Source organism: Aricia agestis, chromosome 9, assembly GCF_905147365.1.
Source record: "Aricia agestis chromosome 9, ilAriAges1.1, whole genome shotgun sequence".
NCBI lineage: Eukaryota > Metazoa > Arthropoda > Insecta > Lepidoptera > Lycaenidae > Aricia > Aricia agestis.
Window position 1 is genome coordinate 16,621,978 of NC_056414.1, and position 23,447 is coordinate 16,645,424.

General features: G+C 34.9%; 1 protein-coding gene across 1 annotated transcript in view; it reads left to right on the top strand.

Moving 5' to 3' along the window:
* The first annotated feature begins 4,103 nt into the window (after positions 1 to 4,103).
* LOC121730164 (probable G-protein coupled receptor 158) overlaps positions 4,104 to 23,447 on the top strand; it is a 193,799-nt gene continuing 174,455 nt past the window's right edge. The window contains exon 1 of the mRNA XM_042119080.1: positions 4,104 to 4,275. Coding sequence (XP_041975014.1) covers positions 4,104 to 4,275 — 172 coding nt within the window. The remainder of the gene's footprint in view (positions 4,276 to 23,447) is intronic.

Sequence of the window (23,447 nt, forward strand, 5' to 3'; positions counted from 1 at the left end):
TTACCATCGTATGTAGGATCTATAAGTATACTAGCATGAATTTTTTTAGAATTTTCAATCACTGTGGTATGGTAGAAAATCGACTTTGAATTTTAAGGGTAAGTTTTAGGGGTGAGTCCGCAAGTTGAAAATATTACCATCGTATGTAGGATCTTAAAATATACTAGCATGATTTTTTTTTGAATTTTCAATCACTGTGGTGTGGGAGAAAATCGACTTTGAATTTTAAGGGTAAGTTTTAGGGGTGAGTCCGCAAGTTGAAAATATTACCATCGTATGTAGGATCTATAAGTATACTAGCATGAATTTTTTTAGAATTTTCAATCACTGTGGTGTGGGAGAAAATCGACTTTGAATTTTAAGGGTAAGTTTTAGGGGTGAGTCCGCAAGTTGAAAATATTACCATCGTATGTAGGATCTATAAATATACTAGCATGATTTTTTTTAGAATTTTCAATCACTGTGGGGTGGAAGAAAATCGACTTGGAATTATAAGGGTGGGTTTTAGGGGTGACTATTTTTTGAGTTAGAAATAACATTTGCACCCTCTAAAAGTGTCCCCTTATCTCACTATGATGCATATTATATTTTGATACACAAGATAAGTTGTTTTTGTTTTGTAGCTAATTCGTTCACTTGAACGTTCGGAACTTCAGGCACATATTTGTTTGGAGGCTTTGAAACATATTACTCTGTTCGCTACATTTTTGTTACGAAAACATTCCAACGGGGAATTGTTATCAAATTCTTTAGGAAAATAATTTTATACGTGGGAGAGCCATGCTTCGGCACGAATGGGCCGGCTCGACCGGAGAAATACCACGTCCTCACAGAAAGCGGGCGTGAAACAGCGCTTGCGCTGTGTTTCGCCGAGTGAGTGAGTTTACCGGAGGCCCAATCCCCTACCCTATTCTTTTCCCTACCCTCCCCTATTCCCTTCCCTACCCTCCCCTATTACCCTATTCCATCTTAAAAGGCCGGCAACGAACTTGCAACTCTTCTGATGCTGCGAGTGTCCATGGGCGACGGAAGGCAATTCCATCAGGTGACCCGTTTGCTCGTTTGCCCCCTTATTTCATTAAAAAAAATAAAAAGTTTTTCATTAATTTCGAAGCAAAGATTTTCTGATTTTTTACCTGGAATTCTATTATTAGGACTGTTAATAAAATTGGGTCGCCAGTCGAGACTGTTCCCGAGGCATCAAACATTTTAATAATTTTCACCCTCTATTCGGGGAAACTTGAATGGAACTTTTGTTAATATTTGGAATGTTTTAGGCTCACTTTACACCTTCAAACATAAAGACATTTTTTATTATAGCGTAGATGAATCTAACCTAATCAAATTCATAATTACAGCTTTTAGGTGTAAAATAGAGCCATATTATAAGATTCAGAAAACGGCTAACCTAATCTAGTTAGTCGTAAGTTTGTTTACAACTAGGCGCTAAAGTTTGGTTTAAAGTTAAGAGGATCAGGCGTTTGTCTTGTCCAACCACAAACCACATTGCTTTAAATGGCTTAAACGGACAAAATAATGAAGACGAACAGTATATTATTATTATCTATACTGTACTCGGCGAAACATGACGGTAGCGGTCATTGACTCCCTGTCAAAAACTTATCATTTTCCATATATTTTTTTTTTTATGAAAGAAGGGGGCAAACGAGCAAACGGGTCACCTGGTGGAAAGCAACCTCCGTCGCCCATGGACACTCGCAGCATCAGAAGAGCTGCAGGTGCGTTGCCGGCCTTTTAAGAGGGAATAGGGTAATGGGGGAGGGTAGGGATGGGAAGGGAAGGGAATAGAGGAGGGTAGGGAAGGGAATAGGGTAGGGGATTGGGCCTCCGGTAAACTCTATAAACCGCGATTGACAATGAAGTGTCAGATATTGTTAATCGTGGCTTTGTATAGAAAATTATAAGTTTTTGACAGGGAGTCAATGACCGCTACCGCCATGTTTCGCCGAATACAGTATACAATATACATGTTATTTACGAACGATCTTATATAAATGATTACCTGTTGTAAATTAATGAGCGTAATTATTTATAGTTTACAATGGACATAGAACATATAGAAAAACATTTACATAAAATACGTCTACATTTACATAAAATACGTCTATATTTACATAAAAATGTTGTAATTAATATTATAATAATATCTAATAATATCTATAGGCGCTTCACACCACGTCAGTCTGGCCCCGTGGTAAGTACCTGAAGGACTTGTGTTACGGGTACCAGACAACGGAAATATATTTAATACTTTTATACTATTTAAGATTTTTATTATATGATACACATATTTATAATACACATCCATGACCCAGGAACTTCGACAACTTTTTGTTCCGTCGGCGGGATTCGAACCCGCGACCCCCGGCTTGAGCTACCAACGCGCTCACCACTGAGCCACAGAGGTCGTCAAACTACTACTATTGTTATTGACTATTAAAAATTAGTATGAGGGATCGGTTATTGTACGTTAGGTTCAGTATTTAACCGTAGTACAACAACTTCATAAACTATCAAACGTGTTAGCTCTTTATAATATAATACAGCCTTTCCCAAAGCGGGCGATAACGCCCCCTGTGGGCGCTGAAGGTCTGAAGGGACGTGTGGGACCCAGAAAAAAATGGGGGCATTGTATAGAGGCTTGGGGGGTGATTTATTTCATCAGGATGCATTTTAAATTGAAACAATGGGGGCGCTAAAATATAATTTGTTCTTAAAGTGGGCGGTAGACAAAGTAAGTTTGGGAACCTCTGATATAATAGTACGTCTTGCATGTCGAGATTCTTCTTCGTAGTAATTCTTTTTATAGTAATATGGCTGCATCGAAGAGAGATTCCACAACAAGAGTTTTGAAAATTTTAAAGATTTTTATTACAGATTTTGATTCGGCGCCCGTTTTCACCAACGATACCTAAAATTTAGGTGTCCCTTAAGCGAATATAAGGGGCACCTAACGCAAGTTTTATTTTCACCGACGTTTAAGTGACACCTAAACCATTATAATTTAGGGGATGAATTGACAACCCCGTAAAACTTAGGTGACGTATATTTTGATTAAAACAACCTATTATGCGATTCATCCGTCAAACCATTAGGTGACCCTTATAATTTAAGGGATGGATTGACGACCCCGTAACACTTAGGTGACGTATGTGGCAACGACGACGACGTTAGATGACGGTTGCCTTGACAATGAATCTGTTATCGAATGGCCGTCTGATATTTTACTTGTAAAATAGCGAACTCCCATAAATATCTTCATATTTATCACAAACCTTCCTCTTTAATCACTCTATCTATTAAAGAAATCCACAATTAATGGAAACAAAGGGACATGTGGACAGAAAAAGCGACTTCGTGTTATTCTATGTATGATATACGTCACCTAAGAGTTACGGGGTTGTCAATTCATCCCCTAAATTATTGAAACAAAACTTACGTTAGGTGCCTCTTATATTGGCTTAAGGGACACCTAAATTTTAGGTGTTGTTGGTGAAAACGGGCAATATAACTCAAGTATTCATTTATTTTAAAAAATGTTATGTTGTTGTTCTTTTTCGATTACTATAATATAGAGACTTGTAAATGATAACGATAAACAAAATAGCGCCTGTTTTTTTATTACATTAATATAGTATTTATACTTTTCAGATATAATACTTTCCCGTAAAACCATACGTTTCCCGTAAAAGTACGTTTCGCCGTGAACTCGCGGGAAAGCTGAGCTCGTGTTAATGCCAACAATAAACAAAATAGCTCCTGATTTTTTTTATTTGATTAAATTAATATATTGTTTAAACTTTTCAGGCAGAACATTTTCCAGGAAAACTTACGTTCCCCGAAAGTAAACTAGCGGGAAAGCCAGTCACCTAAAAGTGTCTAAAACTGCGGCTTGTGTTGGTTGCCACTAAAGTTTTTCTTCGATTACAATCATATTTATTTACACTTATCGGGCAAAACACTTTCACATTAATCGTAGATTCCCAAAATAAGTTTCCCGAAAACCGTACGTTTCCCGTAAAAGTACGTTTCCCTCGCGTAGCTGGGCTCAGTTTAGTGTCGGGCGGCGCGCGGGACGCACGATGCGGCCGCTCCTGCTCCTATACTTCGCGACGTTGGTGCGGTGTGACAGTGAAGTGAGGCTGCGGCACTCCAGGACCCTCATCCGCCACGGCCGCTCCAGAGTCCACTTCGCCAGGCCGCACCGGGCGAGGGAGTTCGCGAGGATTGAGGCGGAGACGAACAGCGAGTTAGGTAGTAATTTTTTTTTGGACTTGTGTTTCGATAAACTAGTGAGGAACATTTTTTATGAGTATATACTATATAGGCATGGTCGCCTTACAGTCGCATTTGGAGTTCGCACGCATCAAGGCGGATACGAACAGCGAGATAAGTAGTAATTAATTATAAACGTTTCTTACGCCGGTTCTTCCCGCCGGGTTAGTTCCCGAACCGGTGGTAGGCACCAGTAGTACCGACGTTTAGAAAACATTTGCAAAAAATTTACTCTAAATTAAAAAAAATAGCTTGAGTTTTTTGAAGAAGTGGAGGCCAGCTGGGATTAGGTATCAGAAGTTCGGTACGCGTGTTTTGAAGACCTAGAGGCTAACTAGGATTAGTACATACCGAGCTCTCATGAGTAGTTTTTAACCGACTTCAAAAAAGGAGGTTATCAATTCGAACCTATACCAGTATCTATATGTATAATAATATTTCCAGAACCGCCCAGTTTTCGTATATATTTTAGTCTATAATAGCGTCTGAACAAATGTGCCAAATTTTAAAAGTGCATATGCATATACATGTTTGTATGTTTTTATGTTTGTGTTCGCATATTCCCGAAACTAAGAGTCCAATTTAAGTGATTATTTTTTTGTTGTAATTAAAATTTAACGGTCTTACCACAAAAGATTTAAACATCTATTGAACAGTTGTTTTGAGACCATTTTGTACTGATTTTTTTTCTAATCAACTGTTCAACAGGTGTTTAATTCTTTTGTAGTAAGACCGTACATGTTTTGGTACGCGTGTTTCAAAAGCTAGACTGCTAGAGGATAAAATTAAGTACACACCCAGCTCTTATGCGTGTGTTTTTTGGAGGCACGTAACTTAAGAAAAGTTTATCATTACATACTTATTATTACATTATATACTGTTACTTTAAGATTTTTTCTGCAATTGATTCGCTTGTTTTGAAGAGACCAAAGTTAATTATAATCAGGCAATTTTTGTACGAGTACGTAACTGGAGTTGAGTTTTTAGCATAAGTTGCTATTACTACTATTGCTACTGTCCCTCTGAGATTATTAAAATTTTCCGGTACACGCGACAAGCAGATTTAGAATAAGAAATACAGTTTTTTTTATAAGTTTATAAGGAGTATACAAGTAGAGTTAGTATTTGTTTTTTTAGGATATATTTTAAGAATAATATTAAGAAGAACGCTTATTAATATAATAATTACTGCTCTACTCTAAGGCAAGGTTAGGAAATTAAATTTTTCCGGTATGGTTTAAGCTCTTATGGGTCTAATTACAGATGTTTGAACGAGTTCGTAACTCATGAGGAGTTTTTGGGACTTAGTTATTCTGAGGCAATTAAAATTTCCCGGTCGATACCGGGCAAAGAATATTCGAAGCTTAAATGTAAATAATAAGGCATTTTGAGGCGTTCATTTTTATTAAAAAACAAGTATATATATTTTTTTATCTATGGTTGGTACTACTAATATAATATATTCTGTGTCTATGGACGCTTCACACCACGCCAGTCTGGCCCCGTGCTAAGTACCTGAAGGACTTGTGTTACGGGTACCAGACAACGGAAATATATTTAATACTTTTATACTATACATAATATAATTATTTAAGATTTTTATTAAGTATATGATACACATAATATTTAATACAGGAACTTTTTCAAACTTTTTGTTTCGTCGGCGGGATTCAAACCCGCGAGCTCACTGAGCCACAGAGGTCGTCTTTTTTTAAATCTGGTAATTTTCTTTTTATTACAGTCAAGACCTAGCAAGAAATGGAGTTAGCTAGTTTAGCTATTTACTTCTTGACAATATCCATGGAAAAATATTAGGGTCTCCTAATAGTTTAGTTCGATAGCACATTACAAGTTAGATATTACTTCTTAGAAATTTTTGGTTAGTATTAACTATTAAGTAATTAAAAGTTAAATTAGATTTCAAAAAGTTTTGGCGAAATCGATTGACTTCTATAAGAGCAATAATTACTTGAGTTACTATATTTAGTAATTTAACGTTGTTAGTGGCGGCCGAAAAGGAAGATCTTCCGACCGAGCGAGATAGCATGCTCGGTCAGGCCGAAGCCCACTGACGTCATTTCAGACGTTGTATATATCTTGCCGTTCTACGAAACTTCGATAGCGCGATGCAGGAATGTTAGGCGAATTGTGGGTACCACCACAGTAATATTATTATAGTAATTATTAATAACGTGCGTAATAACTAATAAGGTCATCAGCGCTGGGAACTCTACATTTCGTATACTTACTGTTAATTTTTTAACACAATGAAAATTTAATGTTTAGCACAATAGCAGAAAACAATAAATGCAAGTTAAAGTATTACATCAATCGTTGCCCGTGATTTATTTAATTTTCTGAGATAAAAACTATACCTACTTATGTCCTTTTCTGGGACACAGAAGTATCCATTAAGTCCATAATACTAATTAATATAGTTATATTAACACCAGTATATTATATTATGAACATCAAAATAATTTAAGCAGTTTATACAAATGTATAATTAGTACCTATGTATTTGCAATATATTTAGTGTCAATGTTCAAATCCATTTAGGTATATAATGTACTTATTCCAAGCACGTCTAAGATTAAATTACTGAAATATTTAACAAAAATCAAAACAGATTCAATATAAACAATGTAAAGTAATAATCATTTGATACGAAATTCGTATTAAATATTGTATTAGCTAATATACTCACTTTGAACTGGGATAAACAGCATATTTCATGTTATTCCAGATATTATATTAATTTTGTAATGTTATATTTACACACGTCGATTTTCGTATAATACTAGAACAGTTTCAACTTATAATCAGTTGGAGTAAAAATATCTTATAATAATATGACGTATATACAGGGTGTAACAAAAATAAGGGATAATACTTTAGGGTGTGTACGTGTTCCTTGTAGAGAGTTCACTGTGAAAGTAGCAGCGCTGAAAGACCAACATTTTTTTGCACTTTTGTATGGGGAAACTCGTGACGCTCGGGCCCTTGCCCATACAAAAGTGAAAAAAAATGTTCGTCCTTCAGAACTGCTACTTTCACAGTGAACTCTCTAAAAGGAACACGTACACACCCTAAAGTATTATCACTTAATTTTGTTACACACTGTATTTATAGGTTATTTGGTCGCTGTAAGCATTTTTGTTAACCCACAAAAAAATTGTTGAGTTATTAGTGCAGTCTTGTTCTAAATAATCTATGGAACATGACTGCATTCATAACTTTTTTTTTTCAACGACCAGATAATACACAAATGATTAATAGCGACCATATATGAATCCAATCTAGTCTTGTCTTTGTCTGTTGCGTTAGAAATGCCAATAAAGAAAAGACAAAAATAGTAATAATATACATCTTCGGCATTAAGTAAGTTAATATTTTTAAACTACATTAAGTTCCTGAGTTTTGTTTCTAAGTTACTAAACAGTAAACACACTTTGACGGAGCAACGCAATGGAATTACGATTTTACGTTTGGAACACACATAGACACAGGTAAGTACCGAACTTACACTTACTTGAACGATATAATATAAGCAGAGTAGACAGAACGATAGAGTATGTCGACTTAGAACTGATGTTGAAATTTTTAAATTTGACGTATTATGACTAAAATCGTCGCTAGGGTTGTTAACTTGTTACCTACGAATTAAAAACTATGACATATTCGCTGGACGTGTTCCTCTTTGGTCGTATTGTTGTTTGTGTTTGGACACATGCGATTAAAATTGTCAGAATCCAATTTTGAAATTTTTATTTTAAATACTTAAAAATAAATTATATCAGCCAGCGCGAGGCACATTCCGCTTATAATCCTAGTGAAACCCGACGAATTTGACAGATATTGAAACCTGTCCGTCTCTTTGCAGTCGAACTACTGGTCCTTATGTCTATTGTGATATAAGGTTGCCAAAATAACGCAAAGCAATATCGGCATCGCACAGTGTGATAAAAACCTCGATTTTGTTTCACAACGTTTTTCTTTCAAAATACTATAGTTAATAGCTATATAAATATTAGAGTAAAACTCCGAGATCGATATTCTTTGTAGTTATTTTTTTAAAGAGTGTCAAAGTTGGCGTTTTTCCGGGTAAAAAATTTGCATAAAAATTAATAAAAAAAAAACTAATCAAGTAACATTAATTTTGTTTATACCAATTAAACAAGCACTTAATACTTGACTTTTTCTCCGAATTTGGTTAACCTACTGTGATCAAGTAGGCAGATATTTATTTATTTAGTAATTTTAGTTTTTTATTTTTTATTTCGCGATTAGATCGAATTAGAAAAAGTTTTAAGCATGAAATGATAGTGTGAGTAATCCTTTATCAATGTTATCAAAAATCACACTCTAATAACCTCTGTGTCAGAAGTAATATCCAATTCAAATTTTTTTTTATAAAAATTCGGATTTTTTATACCTAGGGTTGTCACTAAAGTTGATATTTTATTTTCCCCGACTACATCAGAAGGTGATTACTGATTAAATACTGTTTGAGCATATAAAATCATTAATTTACGTCATATTTTTTCACTTTTTAGATTTTTTATTATTAGACCTACCTAAACGTGATCCTGATATTTTTTGTATAGGATATCGATTGCGAATTTGCGTATCATCCGGATAAATCAAACAAGAGACCTTTAGTGACAACCTCTAGGTACAAAAAATCCGAATTTTTATTAAAAAAAATTTAAATACGATATAACTTCTGACACAGAGGTTATTAGAGTGTGATTTTTGATAACATTGATAAAGGATTACTCACACTATCGTTTCATGCTTAAAACTTTTTCTAATTCGATCTAATCGCGAAATTTAAAATAAAAAACTAAAATTACTAAATAAATAAATATCTCCCTACTTGATCACAGTAGGTTAACCAAATTCGGAGAAAAAGTAAAGTATTAAGTGATTGTTCAATTGGTATATACAAAATTAATGTTACTTGATTAGTTTTTTTTAAATTAATTTTTATGCAAATTTTTGACCCGGGAAAACGCCAACTTTGACACTCTTTAAAAAAATAACTACAAAGAATATCGATCTCGGAGTTTTACTCTAATGTTTATATAGCTATCAACTATAGTATTTTGAAAGAAAAACGCGGTGAAACAAAATCGAGGTTTTTATCACACTGTGCATCGTCAACAATTCAAAGATCTTTATTCTTTGCAGGTGTAATCATGCCGAACTTTAGTCGCGTAACTTCGGAATAGTGTGCTTAGACCGTGGTTTAGACACTAATTAATAAATTATGCATGAATCATGAATCGTGAATCATGATGCCATGTGTTGTAAGTGTTAAAAACAAAACCAAACATTTTCCGATTAGTGGACGTGTTCGTTCGTTCCCACATCAAAACAAAAATAAAGTATAATATCTCCTAATACGATATTAACAACTTCTTAAAAGGAATGTTTAAAATCAAACACGCTTCTTATTCCCTTAAGGTTTTCGCTAAAACTTGTAGACGTGTAATGTAAAACCGTTGTATGTGTGTTCTCCCGCGGGCGGAGTTCGGGGTAGTTCGGGATTAGGGTTGCCAGGTCGGAACCAACAAACTGGACAAACCAGCCCCATCCGGACGTATAAAGGCCGGTCTGCTTTTGTGAACTTGCTAACACCGCAACTTCCGGTATAGCAGGTTCGCACCTAAAATTTTCTGTTTTACAGGGTGTATATTAGTAGGATATTACATATGCAAAGCTCTACAAAAACCAGACAACCTATGAAGGCTAAAATCTGACAGTGTCCGGCTTTATCCGGACGCCTGGCAACCCTGTTCGGAAAAACATAACGAAAGTAAAATATGAATCGAAATGTAGCTGAAGTTTAGGATATCTTTTCGGTTGTTTGAAATGCTAAGAGTGTTTTAGTAAGTAGAGTAACTTTAATGACTCTCGTAAGCCAACGGGGGTTTTGGGCAGGGATCGGAACCGGTTTTGCAAAACCTGTTAATTTCGTTCGATAAACCGATATAATTTCGTTCCTCCATAAAACCGGTAAATTGATAGAACAAAATTTTTAAGCTCTCACAAACCGAAATAAACCGGTTTGAGCGGCGTGCGGCTCGCACCTTTGCATCGCCGCGCTGTTGCCGCTCCGCGCTATCTCTCATCTCGTCGCACGCGCACCTTTCTTCTCTATCTCGATTCTCGCATGCGCGGGGTTTGTTTACTATTACTTCGTTCGTCCTTCGCTGCGAGTGTTGGTTTCTTCTTTTTGTAAATTATCAATAATTATGGGAAGAAAAAAGGAAAACAAAATATATTCGATGTTTGCATTTGACGAAAACACAAAAAAGTCCAAATGTTTAGTGGAAGGGTGTAGTCCATATTTAACCATATTTATATAATCTGACAAAAGTTGGTTTAGCTATTCCACCAACAAGTGTCAGCGTCGAGAGGCTTTTTTTCTCATTAAAATTTGTACTCAACAATTTAAGAATGCGTTTGCAAGACTCCATAATAGATGATGTAATTATTGTTAGAAATAATTGTTTGTATTCCAAATAATTTCCTTAAATTTATGCCCCAGTCGGATCATTGTTGCCATTTAATAACGAGTAGTTGGGCTATTAGTCCCCAAAAATTTTGGTCCCAATGGGACGAATGACCTGAGATAATTAAAGTATTTAAACTAACGTTAATAACTGTTAAAGTCTCGTAAAACATTACATAAGGTTATAATTTTATAAATAGTTTTAACGAATGTAACTACACTGATTTCAGGCATTTTTAAATTTTAATATTTGATTTATTATATAAAAAATGTAAAATAATATATTTTGATATAAATTATAACCACAGCAATTACTTAATGTAACATAGGATTATTTTTGTTAAAAATTGTAATATTATTGAAAATAAGAAAAAATAATGTATGAAGAGTATTACTCATACTTCAATAATTATAATAATATTATTTGAGTTACCTACTGGCAATTCTAATATTTTCAAACTGTATTATGAACTATAAGTTCACAATTACAAGGTACACCTAAGATGTTTTATAATAAAACCTGTGAATTTATTTTATAGAAATAATCGGCCAAGTGCGAGTCGGACTCGCGCACGTAGGGTTCCGTACCGTTAACGAGGAAAAAAATGCCAATTTTTTTTATATGAGAGACCCCCTTAATTTTTTATTTTATTTAAATATTATTATTAATTATTGAAGTACACATAATATAATTAAGGCATTTATGTAAATTTCAAGTTACTAGCTGTTACCATTATTGATTACGAGCAAAAAATGCAAAAAAAATAACGTTTGTTGTATGGGGGCCCTCCTTAAATATTATTTTTTTGTTTTTAGTATTTGTTGTTATAGCGGCAATAGAAATACACAATCTGTGAAAATTTCAGAAGTCTAGCTATAGCGGTTCTTGAGATACAGCCTGATGACATACAGACGGACAGACGGACAGACAATGAAGTCTTAGTAATAGGGTCCCGACTCCCGTTTTTACCCTTTAAACTCAAACTCAAACTCAAAATTTTTTATTCAGAATAAATTTTTTCAAATATTCTCTGAACGTCGGGGCTACACAGATGCCTACCACCGGTTCGGGAACTAACCCGGCGAGAAGAACCGGCGTAAGAAACTCGCACGGGGCCATCTTTTTCTAAAAAGATGGAAAATTACAAAAAATATATTATAAAATAACAGTGTCATTATGACTAAATAAAATACAACGAGTGTACAATTATTATACATATTATAATGAAACAGCTCTGCAGGGGGCGACCTTATTCCCATGGTGTACTATCATTCATGAAATCAGTAACTTTATAGTACGCTTTGGTACACAAACGTTCTTTAACAACTTTTTTAAATCTATTAATTGAGAGATTTTGAACGATTTCTGGGATCTTATTATAAAGGCGTATACATTGACCTTTAAAAGAATTTTTGGCTTTAGTAAGTCTAGTCACCGGAATTTCAAGCTTATGTTTATTACGAGTATTTCTCCCATGGGTATCACACTTTTTCGTGAATTGATATATATTCTTTTTAACATATAATACATTTGATAGGACATATTGAGAAGCAACAGTTAAGATTCCAGTTTCCTTAAATTTTTCTCTAAGTGAAGTATTACGGGCCAACTTGTAGATTGCCCGCACAGCTCGCTTCTGCAGCACAAAAATTGTATTTATATCTGCAGCATTGCCCCACAGCAAAATGCCGTAGGACATAATACTATGAAAGTAACTAAAATACACTAGACGTGCTGTTGTTTCATCTGAAAATTGTCTAATCTTACTTACTGCATATGCTGCTGAACTGAGTCTGTCGGCCAACCCAGCAATATGAGGGCCCCACTGAAGCTTGGAGTCTAGTGTAATACCTAAAAATACAGCTGTATCCACTAGCTCCATAACATCACCATTTAAAAGCACATTGGTTTCCGTTTGCCTTACATTGGGCAATTTGAATTTAATACATTTTGTTTTTTTACTATTAAGTAAAAGATTATTAACACTAAACCAATGTACAATCTTTGAGAGAGCATTATTTACTTCGTCATAACACGCATTAAGGCGTTTGATATTGAATGTAAGAGATGTATCATCAGCAAATAATACTATCCCATGTTTATCTTTAATTAAGAATGGCAGGTCATTTATATAAATAAGAAACAGGAAGGGTCCTAATATAGACCCCTGTGGGACCCCCATTTCAATTTTTGCACCATCAGATTTTTTACCATTTATCTCAACCCTCTGAGTTCTATTTGACAAGTACGATTTTAGGAGGGCGAGTGCTGTGCCTTTTATGCCATAGTGACAGAGTTTCCTGACCAATGTTTTGTGTTGCACGCAATCAAAGGCCTTTGAGAGATCGCAAAAAACTCCTAGAGCATCCTGCGACGTCTCCCAGGCATTAAAAATACTACTGATCAATTCAACGCCTGCGTCTGTAGTAGACCGTCCCTTTGTAAATCCAAATTGTTTATTGTGTAAAATATTATTTATATTAAAGTGCGTTAGTAATTGATTCAGTATTATCTTTTCATAAATTTTACTCAATGTCGGTAAAATAGATATAGGTCGGAAATTAGACGGGTCCAACTTACTACCAGATTTAAAAAGAGGTAAAACTTTACTGTGTTTCATTAGATCAGGAAATACGCCACTTTTTATACAATCATTAAATATAGTCGTTAAGTAGGGCGCGATAACATCGATTATAGATTTAATAACTTTCATTGATAGGCCCCACAAATCAGTAGTGTTCTTAATATTTAGTAAATTTTTAAAATGTCTTCAGGACCTACTTCTTTAAATCTGAAGTCGATATCACATTCATTTACATTTTCTTTAAGTAACAATATAGCATCATCAGGAGAGTCCTTCAGGTTACTTGTAATTGAAATTGAAACTGGAATGTCAGCGAAAAATTTCTCAAAAGCAGTCGCAACATCATTGTCGGAAGTTATATTTTTGTTATCTATATTTAATTTGAAATCTGAGTTGTGACTGGCGACTCTTCCAGTTTCACTTGCTATTATTTGCCACGTTGTCTTTACTTTATTTTTTGAATTCTTAATTTTATTTCTAATGTGAATAGATTTCTAATGTGAAAATACTTAAGCAGCCCTGCAGACTTGCTTAAATATTTTTGAATATAATCTTACATAGTTTATAAAGTGTTCACTTTGATTTATAGTTCTTTCATTATAAAGGTCATACAGTTTTAATCTGCTTTTCATAATACCTGGTGTAGCCCATTCACTAAATTTACTCTTATTGTTTTTTCCAACTGTCTTAGAGGTGAAGGTAGTAACAAAATGGTTTTTAATTAATTTGAAAAGATTACCAAATGTCATATCTGGACTACTATGATATTCTAAATTTCCAATCTTAGATATAATTTCACCCCTAAACTTCTCAATACGTTTATCATTAATTGGAATACAAGTACTTTTGTTTTTACATACTTTTTTGAAATTCTTGTTCATGGGGAAAATAGCTCGTTGTCCACAGTGATCAGAGCTTAGTATGTTTAAGACTTCTTTCTTTAAGGAGTCTATATTGGTAAAAATATTATCAATGCATGGAAATTTTAAGGCCAAACTCTACGGATTTAATCTGGTAGCATCACCCATGTGCGAGTGCTCGACCGAAGGCAACATGTTTGAACAAACAGCTCATCATGTTCTCTGGGAGTGCAGTCTCTGGCAGGACGAAAGAACTACAATGCTAAACAACCTACTCTGCACATCTGGTGTCGCATACTACGGTGATCTCGTGGACAGCGCTAGGAACTTCCGTGCCTTCAAGCGTTTTTGTCACAATTACTATTGGCAACAGTCTAACACAATAAATTAGTTTAGCTCTAGCATAGTAGTCACTATTATTATTAACGTTAATTCCCGTGGTGCTTCTCCCCTTCAGTTCTTTGACTTTCGGTCACTGCAACTTTGTGCTGTCTCCCGCTTTATATTGGGGAGGGAATCTGGAATTCTTCCTACTCCTCCTATTTTCTTCTGATTAATTTCGTTGCGGGTCCCAAGACAGCTTTAGCATGTCCCTCGGGCTCCCTGAGATCATATCAAAGGGTTTTCGTGGTTGGATGCCGCTGCCGATCCTGGCGACACAGGAGATACAGTGGTGGGAATGTGTGGTGGGCCAAAGCCCGTTTAAAAAAAAAATCAATGCATGTAGCAGAGTTGCCACTGATCCTTGTGGGTTCATAAAACAAATTTGTCAAATTATATGATCTTAACAAAGAAGTGAATCTAACAGTGGTTGAATTATTGTCTAAAACATTTATATTAAAATCACCACAAAGTAAAATGTGTTTGTTAGATGCACTTATTTTTGTTAATAAAATCTCCATGTCCTTTTCAAATATATCATATAATCCTAGTGGAGGCCTGTATACACATATAATAATAAAGTTTCCCACCTCTACGCAGGCTATTTCAGTTGTTCGTTCTGTAGAGAGGCTCACTAAGTCCTTACGTTCTTTATATTTTAAATTCTTGTTAATTAGTATGAGTGAACCACCTCTTATGGCTTTTTCTCTGCAGAAAGAACTTGCCAGCTGGTGCATACTATAATTTAACATTTTACATTTGGGTACGGAACCCTAAAAATGATCACTTACCTCCGATACACATGAGTTATTATTGCGTGAAATTGAAGAACACAACAACACACATTATTGATTAGGAGTCAACACAACAAAAACAAATCTAGGATTCTATTTGTCAATTGACAGATTTGCATGACGCCTCACGCAATTTAAATCTGTCAAATCCATACAAATTAAGAAATGCATCTACGCGTCGCGTTGCGGTCTGAATTGACCCAAATGGGACGAAACGGCATCGACATTTAAAAAATTCCCGGCTTGTTCTAAATGCGGCGTAATCACGTAGGACGAATCGGGAACGACTCATTTAATTATTTATTTATTTAGATCAGGCACCATTAAGTACCGTGATAAACTGATCTTATAAGGGTTGAGTTTTACTTTTTTTAAGGTACTTACAGGTAAAGATATACACCCTAAAGATAATAATAATATCATAATATTAATACGCGAACGAAAAACTTTGTAACCCTTTTTACGAAAAATGGGGAAACAAAATTTCATGCACCTAGCATGAAATTTTGCACAGTTATAGTTTATATGGTGAAGGAATGCACCAAGCTAATATTATTTTGAAATTATGCTCTTATCATAAATTTTTTTAACAAATAAAACATTACACACACTACAACACACACAGATGAGAAATAACAGATTTTTGAGTGACAAGCCTATACATTCGAATTATAATCTTTTATTTATGGTTGAATTCTGTTGACAATAACTTGACAAATTGAAAATGGATTATAATTTTTATATTGAATCTAAGATACTATTAGACAATGCTTACACGGCCAGTCTGAGATCAGCTAAGTCCCGGAGACAAGAGTTGAAAAAAAATGATAAAGTTAATATTTTTTACAAAATATAAGTAGGTCCTAATGTCGTTGAAACTTAGGTCGAATTTCGACCATAGGGCGATCTCTAGTAAAGATAATTATGTAGACAAAGCTTAGACACAGAGCGTGGACAAAAATTACGATGCGAATTACAAAATAGATAATAATATGACACTTACCTTTCTAATTAACCGGTTAATTTCGTTCTACCAAACCGGTTTTACAGAAAACCGGTTTCATTCGATTGAAACGGTTTTAACCGGTAACCTAAACCTAAAACCGGAATTCAATCGGTTTCGGTCATTGACCCCAAACCGGTTTGAAACATAAACCGGTTTCCGATCCCTGGTTTTGGGGCCGACTAACCCAAAATTGACGATTTTATATTTAATTTTTATACTTGAAAGTAAGCCCTGAATTGTTTCATTTTCTAAACAGAAATACTACATTATATTTCCAAAATTTTGATCTGAGCGAAAATACGATATTTTAAAATATTCTCGATAGAAAAAAAAAATCATAAAAATACATCTGATTTTCACGAATTTTTCATATATTTCCATAACCCTGCATTCAACTAAGTAAATATTTTACACATTGTATAAAATTCTATCATCGAGACACTGACCTGGCGGATTTTTAAAATGTTGTATATTCATCGAGTTATTAAGAAAAAACTAATTTAGCGATGAATCCGTGTCGTTCTTTTTCACCCGGCATATGAAAGACCTAGTCGCATTCTTAATAAATAAATTCTTTTCTTTAATAAATTGCTTCGGCAAAAATAAATGAAGGATGAGTGGAGAAAGTAGCGAGAGACGCAGGATCGACGTTTACAGACCCATGACATCTGATGCATGAATCTTGATTTTGTTCATGTAGTATGCCTCACCTAATATTATTATTTTAGCATAACTATATAATTGAGATGTTAGACAAATTCAATATTATTATACTCAATTTTGAACCAGCATGCACATAATATTTTATCGACTTTTCTTAGTCAAAAAATCAGATAATCAGCCTGCATTATCCTAACCGAACAGCAACAACATTTTTGGTGTTCGAATCCAAGGCAGAGCTCTCAACTATGTTTGACCCTCAATCCAAGATCATCCAACATTACGAGAGCACGGAGATGCTAATAAAATATAGTAAGTACCGTAGTTACGTCAACCTCGACGCACATGTTATCTGAAAAGAGTCATATTAGACTACTTGCTTTATAAATTGTGGCTATATAACTTTAATATAACTTCAAGCAATATAAGTTAAATCGTACATAGCGTTTGTGCTACCTGGAAGAACTTTTGACCAAACATTTTGTAGATTAGGGTCCTATAAGTACCTTCAGATAAACTGGTTCATTGTCAGATGGTGGACCACGTTATTTGGTCGGGTTACGTCAAGTCCTTTACCCTACCAAAGTAGCTCCGCCATCTGCCTATGAATAAATTTATCTGAAGGTAAAGGGCCCTTAGCTACAAAAACAGGCAAGGAGTATTAGGGTTCCTTCCCAGAACCGTCCTTCACAATACGCGTGTGTCGACCTTTATAATAACTAAATAGGATTTAACGTAGACAAGTGTTTACGTTTCCTTTAAGTGTTGTTCATTGTTGATAAATACACAAATATTTATCAACGATGAAGATCTATTTTTTATCCGGCTAAGACGAAGCCGATATGATGGGTAATAATATGATTTTAGCAGTCTTTGATACATCTTATATATAAAATTCTCGTGTCACAATGTTAGTCACCGTACTCCTCCGAAACGGCTTTACTGATTTTAACCAAATTTTATATGCATATTCAGTGGGTCTGAGAATCGGCTACTGGGTACTTTTTTATTGATAAGTGCATTTGTTGAGTAAATAATAGTAAATTATTACAGCTCGGGACTGACGGCGACCATTGTTTGTGCGACGGGATAGCGATGGACGTTGCCATGGTGACATACTTATTTAGTCACTTCAATAAAATAATACGGGCGAAATACTTTATAGATATATGGCAAAGAAACGTTTGCCGGGACCGTACATACAGACATAGTAATATTATATTATGTAAGTATGTATATGCCCTCGAAGCAGCTAAACTACTTGTTCAATTTTAACAAATGAAGTATAGAGTGGTGATGATGTGCTCGTAACATATTATATTATATATAATATGTTGTATATATATATATATATATATATATATATATATATATATATATACATATATATATATATATATAGGCTATATTTTTTCGCTTTTTTTGTATTTTCTGTGTAGTGGGCTGTAACAGTAATAATAAAGGCATGTTGAAATATAATATGACGTGATAATTCTACATAAAAATCTTCATACAAAAGTTTTTCTCCATATTAAAACTTTTGTATGAAGATTTTTGTGTAGAATTATCATGTCATATTATATAAATTTCAAACCTCAAGTGTTAAAATGCCCCATTTGCGACACCAAAGTGGGCTGTTTAGTTGACCGCGCTTTTTGGCTGCCAAGTCGCTGACTAAGTACACTATAAGCCTCTTACATACATAATAATAATATAATATTGTCCGGCATTGAACAATTAGGTAAATGTCGTTTTTTCTGTTGTCATCCGAGCGTGGATCAGCAGGCGTAGCATGGTCACCATAGAAACGGTTTCTTTCTACGGAAGAATCGACATAATATACAGGTTTTATCGACAAAATGGCGGATTTCCATTGTCTAACTGTCACTTTGTCAGCTCTTCCGTAGAAAGAAACCGTTTCTATGGTGACCATGCTACGCCTGCTGGTGAAAACATGCTACGGTCCGCACGCTTGTTGCCAGCATATTTTGCGACAGGAAAAACATCTATGAAATGATAGGATGCGGACCACGGATCTGCGGGCGGATGATACGCATGGCAGGAAAACCGCCCTCCGAAAATACGTGGCCGAAGTTCGGCATAATTACGCTTGCAATGCGCTACCCTATACAATATAACGCGAAGTAATTTCGGCATGGTGTTTCATCAGCAATTTAAAATATATTGCAGGCGTAATCATGCCGAACTTCGGCCGCGCAACTTCGGCATGGTGTGTTAAATACTTAGAGCGAAAATAACTCTGCGCTTACACAAAACAGAGAGCTATCATGAAAGCAATGAAATCGTATTATATTGTATACTTTTTCAATGCTCAAAATATTTTCTAATATTTTGAGCATTGAAAAATATAATTGCTTTCGATAAAAATAATTATAATTGCTTTCGATCAAAATTCCGCACAGTAAAAAAGACCTTCGTGTGCGGAAAAGGTAACTTTACGATCTTTACCGCAGGCGACCACGACCGACAAAAATTCAAATAAAATGTCACTTTATGACGAGTTGGTCTGGGTTGGTTCAGACCGCAACCTGCCGCAACGCGATGCGTTTATCCTGTCAAAAAAGTGAAGAAATTAAAAAGTGGCAACATCGTAGTGTTATCCCTTTCAAATCAATCTAAGAAAAAGGGGATGACACTACAATGTTGCCACTTTTTAATTCCTTCACTTTTTGACAGACTATAGATGCATTTCTAAATTTATATGGATTTGACAGATTCCCTAGACTTCTCACGCAATTATTGAAATCTATGCTCACCTCGCCTCGTCCCGTTGCGGTCTAAATTGACCCTTAGGTTTAGGTTTCATATCCTACCGACGTTGGTAAGCGACCGTAATTGTGTGGAGCAAAATGCAAACATAGGTCTAGGTCATCCTAGCCCCTAGGCTATTCAAATAAAATGCCACTTGAAGACCTTTTTTTTATTTTTATTTTATTTTATTTGGGACAACAAACAATTGCGTACATGCTTAATACTAACACGACATAAGTAAATAATGAAATTAAGGTAATTACGCAACCAACACCATTATCCACAATATAACTTATTTTATGAACAATATAACAATACCGATTACAAGCAAATACCGGTAACGTTTACATATTGTAGTAGTCGATCAACTCACAAACATAATATAAATTTTGTGGTACCTATATAAAAGAATCTTTAACAATTTTCAATGAATGTTTTTTATTAGCTGTTCTTTGAACTGAAACAAAGATAATACAAATATATCGATGTTTGCGAAATTATCGTTGTAGCTTTTCATAATTCGCTTTAATGGTGCCCTATCACCAGCATTCGTCCTGCTCGGTGTAGGAGCAAACAGCTTATGAGTGTAGTTGTCACGGATTCGTTGTGAGCGACTAGGTATGCGAAGGTAGATTTGGTTTATCAAATCATTACAGTCTATTAGATTGTGACAAATCTTATAGAGAAACATTTGATCAAAGTATATTCGTCTTTGTGTAAGAGTTTGAAGAGAAAATTTATCCAGAAGTGTGTTGTATGATAATCGTTTTCGTTCGACTTTATGAATTAAATATTTTAGATATTTACGTTGCACTGATTCTATTTGATCATTATATTTATCGTATAAAGGACTCCAAATGCATGTGGCGTACTCCAGTTGCGATCGGATGAGCGTCTTGTATAACATTAACATTGTTGCAGGTTTTTTGAACAAAGTACATGTACGTCTCACGAAACCAGAGAGTTTGAAGGCAGTGATATGGGCTACATGAGCATCAAAGTGTAGTTTAGAGTCAAAGTGAATGCCAAGATCTCTAATCAACGAGACTTTTTCTAATGCAGTACAACAAAGAGAGTATGAAAAATTTATGACATTGATTTCTTTTGTAAATGTGATTGATTTACACTTAGTCAGGCTTAAATTTAGCTTATGAGCAGCACAATATTCGGATAGTCTATCCAGATCCTCCTGTAATTTTACACTATCTTCAAGGGATCTTATTTTTCTAAATATTTTTAAGTCGTCAGCATACAGGAGGAAATAACTGTTTAGAAAACATTTGCCAATGTCGTTAATGAAGAGAACGAAAAGCAGAGGCCCCAAAATAGAGCCCTGAGGCACGCCGGATGTAACGGCGATCGTATCTGAAGAAAACCCCTGAATCACCACTTTTTGAGTCCTATTTGTAACATAAGATGCAAACCAGCGAAGTAAATTACCACGTATACCGTTATATTCTATCTTTTTTAAAAGCATCTTATGATCAACCTTGTCAAAGGCCTTGCAGAAGTCGGTATAGATTGAATCAACCTGTATTTTCATATCCATACATTCAAACAAAAAATTTGAGTACAAGACTAGATTACTTACTGTTGACCGATTTCGAACAAAACCATGTTGCTCAGGTATCAGTATACTATGCAATGAAGGATAAATCGCATCATGTACCAACCTCTCCAAGACCTTAGACAAGGCTGACAGTAATGAAATTGGCCGATAATTAGTAATTTGATTTTTATTGCCAGCTTTAAATACAGGAGTGACATTAGCAGTTTTCCATACCCGAGGCACAATACTTTCTTCGAGGCTACGGTTAAATAGCACTGATAATGGAATACTCAAAGCATCGGCGGTATGTTTAAGAAAAAGAGGAGAAATCCCATCCGGACCACATCCCTTACTTATATCCAGGCTTTTCAGCGTTGAAGCCACTTTATCGCTGGAAAATGTTAAATCATTCAATAATAATAGGTGACTATTAATAATTGGTGTATCGACGCGTACGTCGGTATTATTGGTATTTGGTTCATAAACTGAGCTGAAAAATTTGGAGAACAGCCTACATATGTCTACTGGGCCACTACAATCCTCTTCATTGTAATGCATAGTATTAGGTATACCGGGAGTAGCAGAACGACTTTTTATGAATGACCAGAAATATTTAACATCCTTTTTTAGACTGTTTTCTATTGATTGTATATATTTGTTGAAACATTCTGCAGACATTGACTTAAATCTCTTTCGATATAAGGAAAATTGTTCATAATCAGAACAATTTTTATATTTTTTCCACTTAACCCATGCCTTTTCTTTATTTTTAAAGATGTGTATCAGTGGGCGAGAAAACCAGATAGGATATTCGTTACACTTAACAGGTCTAATTGGAACATGAGTTTTAATTATATTATAGAGAGTTTCATAGAAGTAATCCACTGCAGAATCGAGTGAGCTAAAACTCTGAAGCACAGACCAATCAACCTCACCAATGTCCCTATTAACAGCAGAGTAGTCAGCTTCTATAAAACGATATTTTGGTACCGGCAACGTAGCCATGGGCAGATAAGATAATTCGAAGGAGTTAATAATCACAAAGGGAGGATGTAATATGTCAATTGATATTAAAGGCAGTGGCGCAGGCAGACATTCACATAATTTATTTGAAAACAACAAGTCTAAAGTACAGTTTAAGTTATTTTTAATATTATTATACTGTTTACAGTTAATTGTTGATAAAAAATTTGTTAAAATCATGTTCAGTGAGCTGGTATTATTATGTAAATTGGGCATAAGTGCAGGCATATTGTGTCCTACCCAGTCAACATGTGGTAGATTAAAATCTCCAAATATATATATGTCAGCTACAGTAGAACAACAGAATTCTTGCTCAAGCGCATCAAATAAAGCTTGATAAGTGATAAGGGATTGTTTGGGGGGCACGTATAAACCGCACAATATGTGATATCTGTTTAATGATTTAGAGTAAAACTTTAAAATGACTTATTCAATGTTGGTTGGCATGCAACAACCATCAGGAAATAGTGTACTGTTTATGAGTATTCGCGACGCCTGTAAACCTCGGCGCACCGCTATTAACACGCCGCCACCGTCAGATTTGCCACTGAGTACACGATTCCTATCACAACGATACACGGTGTACCTCGTGTCAATAAACTCGCGATCTTCGATTTCGGGTATCAGCCATGTCTCCGATAGAATGATAATATCGTGAGAATCTGCCATTATGTTATTGTACAAAGTATTTAACTTTGTTCGTAACCCGCGACAATTTTGGTAGTAGAAGGATAGATTATTATTACTCATTTTTCAAAACAAAATCAAATATCTGTTACCTACCACTACATTATCATGGGAGAAACTCGTCCTTAATCGCAACACGTAAAAAATCGAAGAAAAAGATAACTGGATACCGTATTTAATTATTGTAAATAAAGGTACATTAGGAGTAGTTACTGTGTAATGTTTGCTATTATAATATAATTTACAAAATGTTATGTATGAAACCAGTCGAAAAACTAACAGGTGTTCCAAAGAATAGGTCACAAAACAACAAA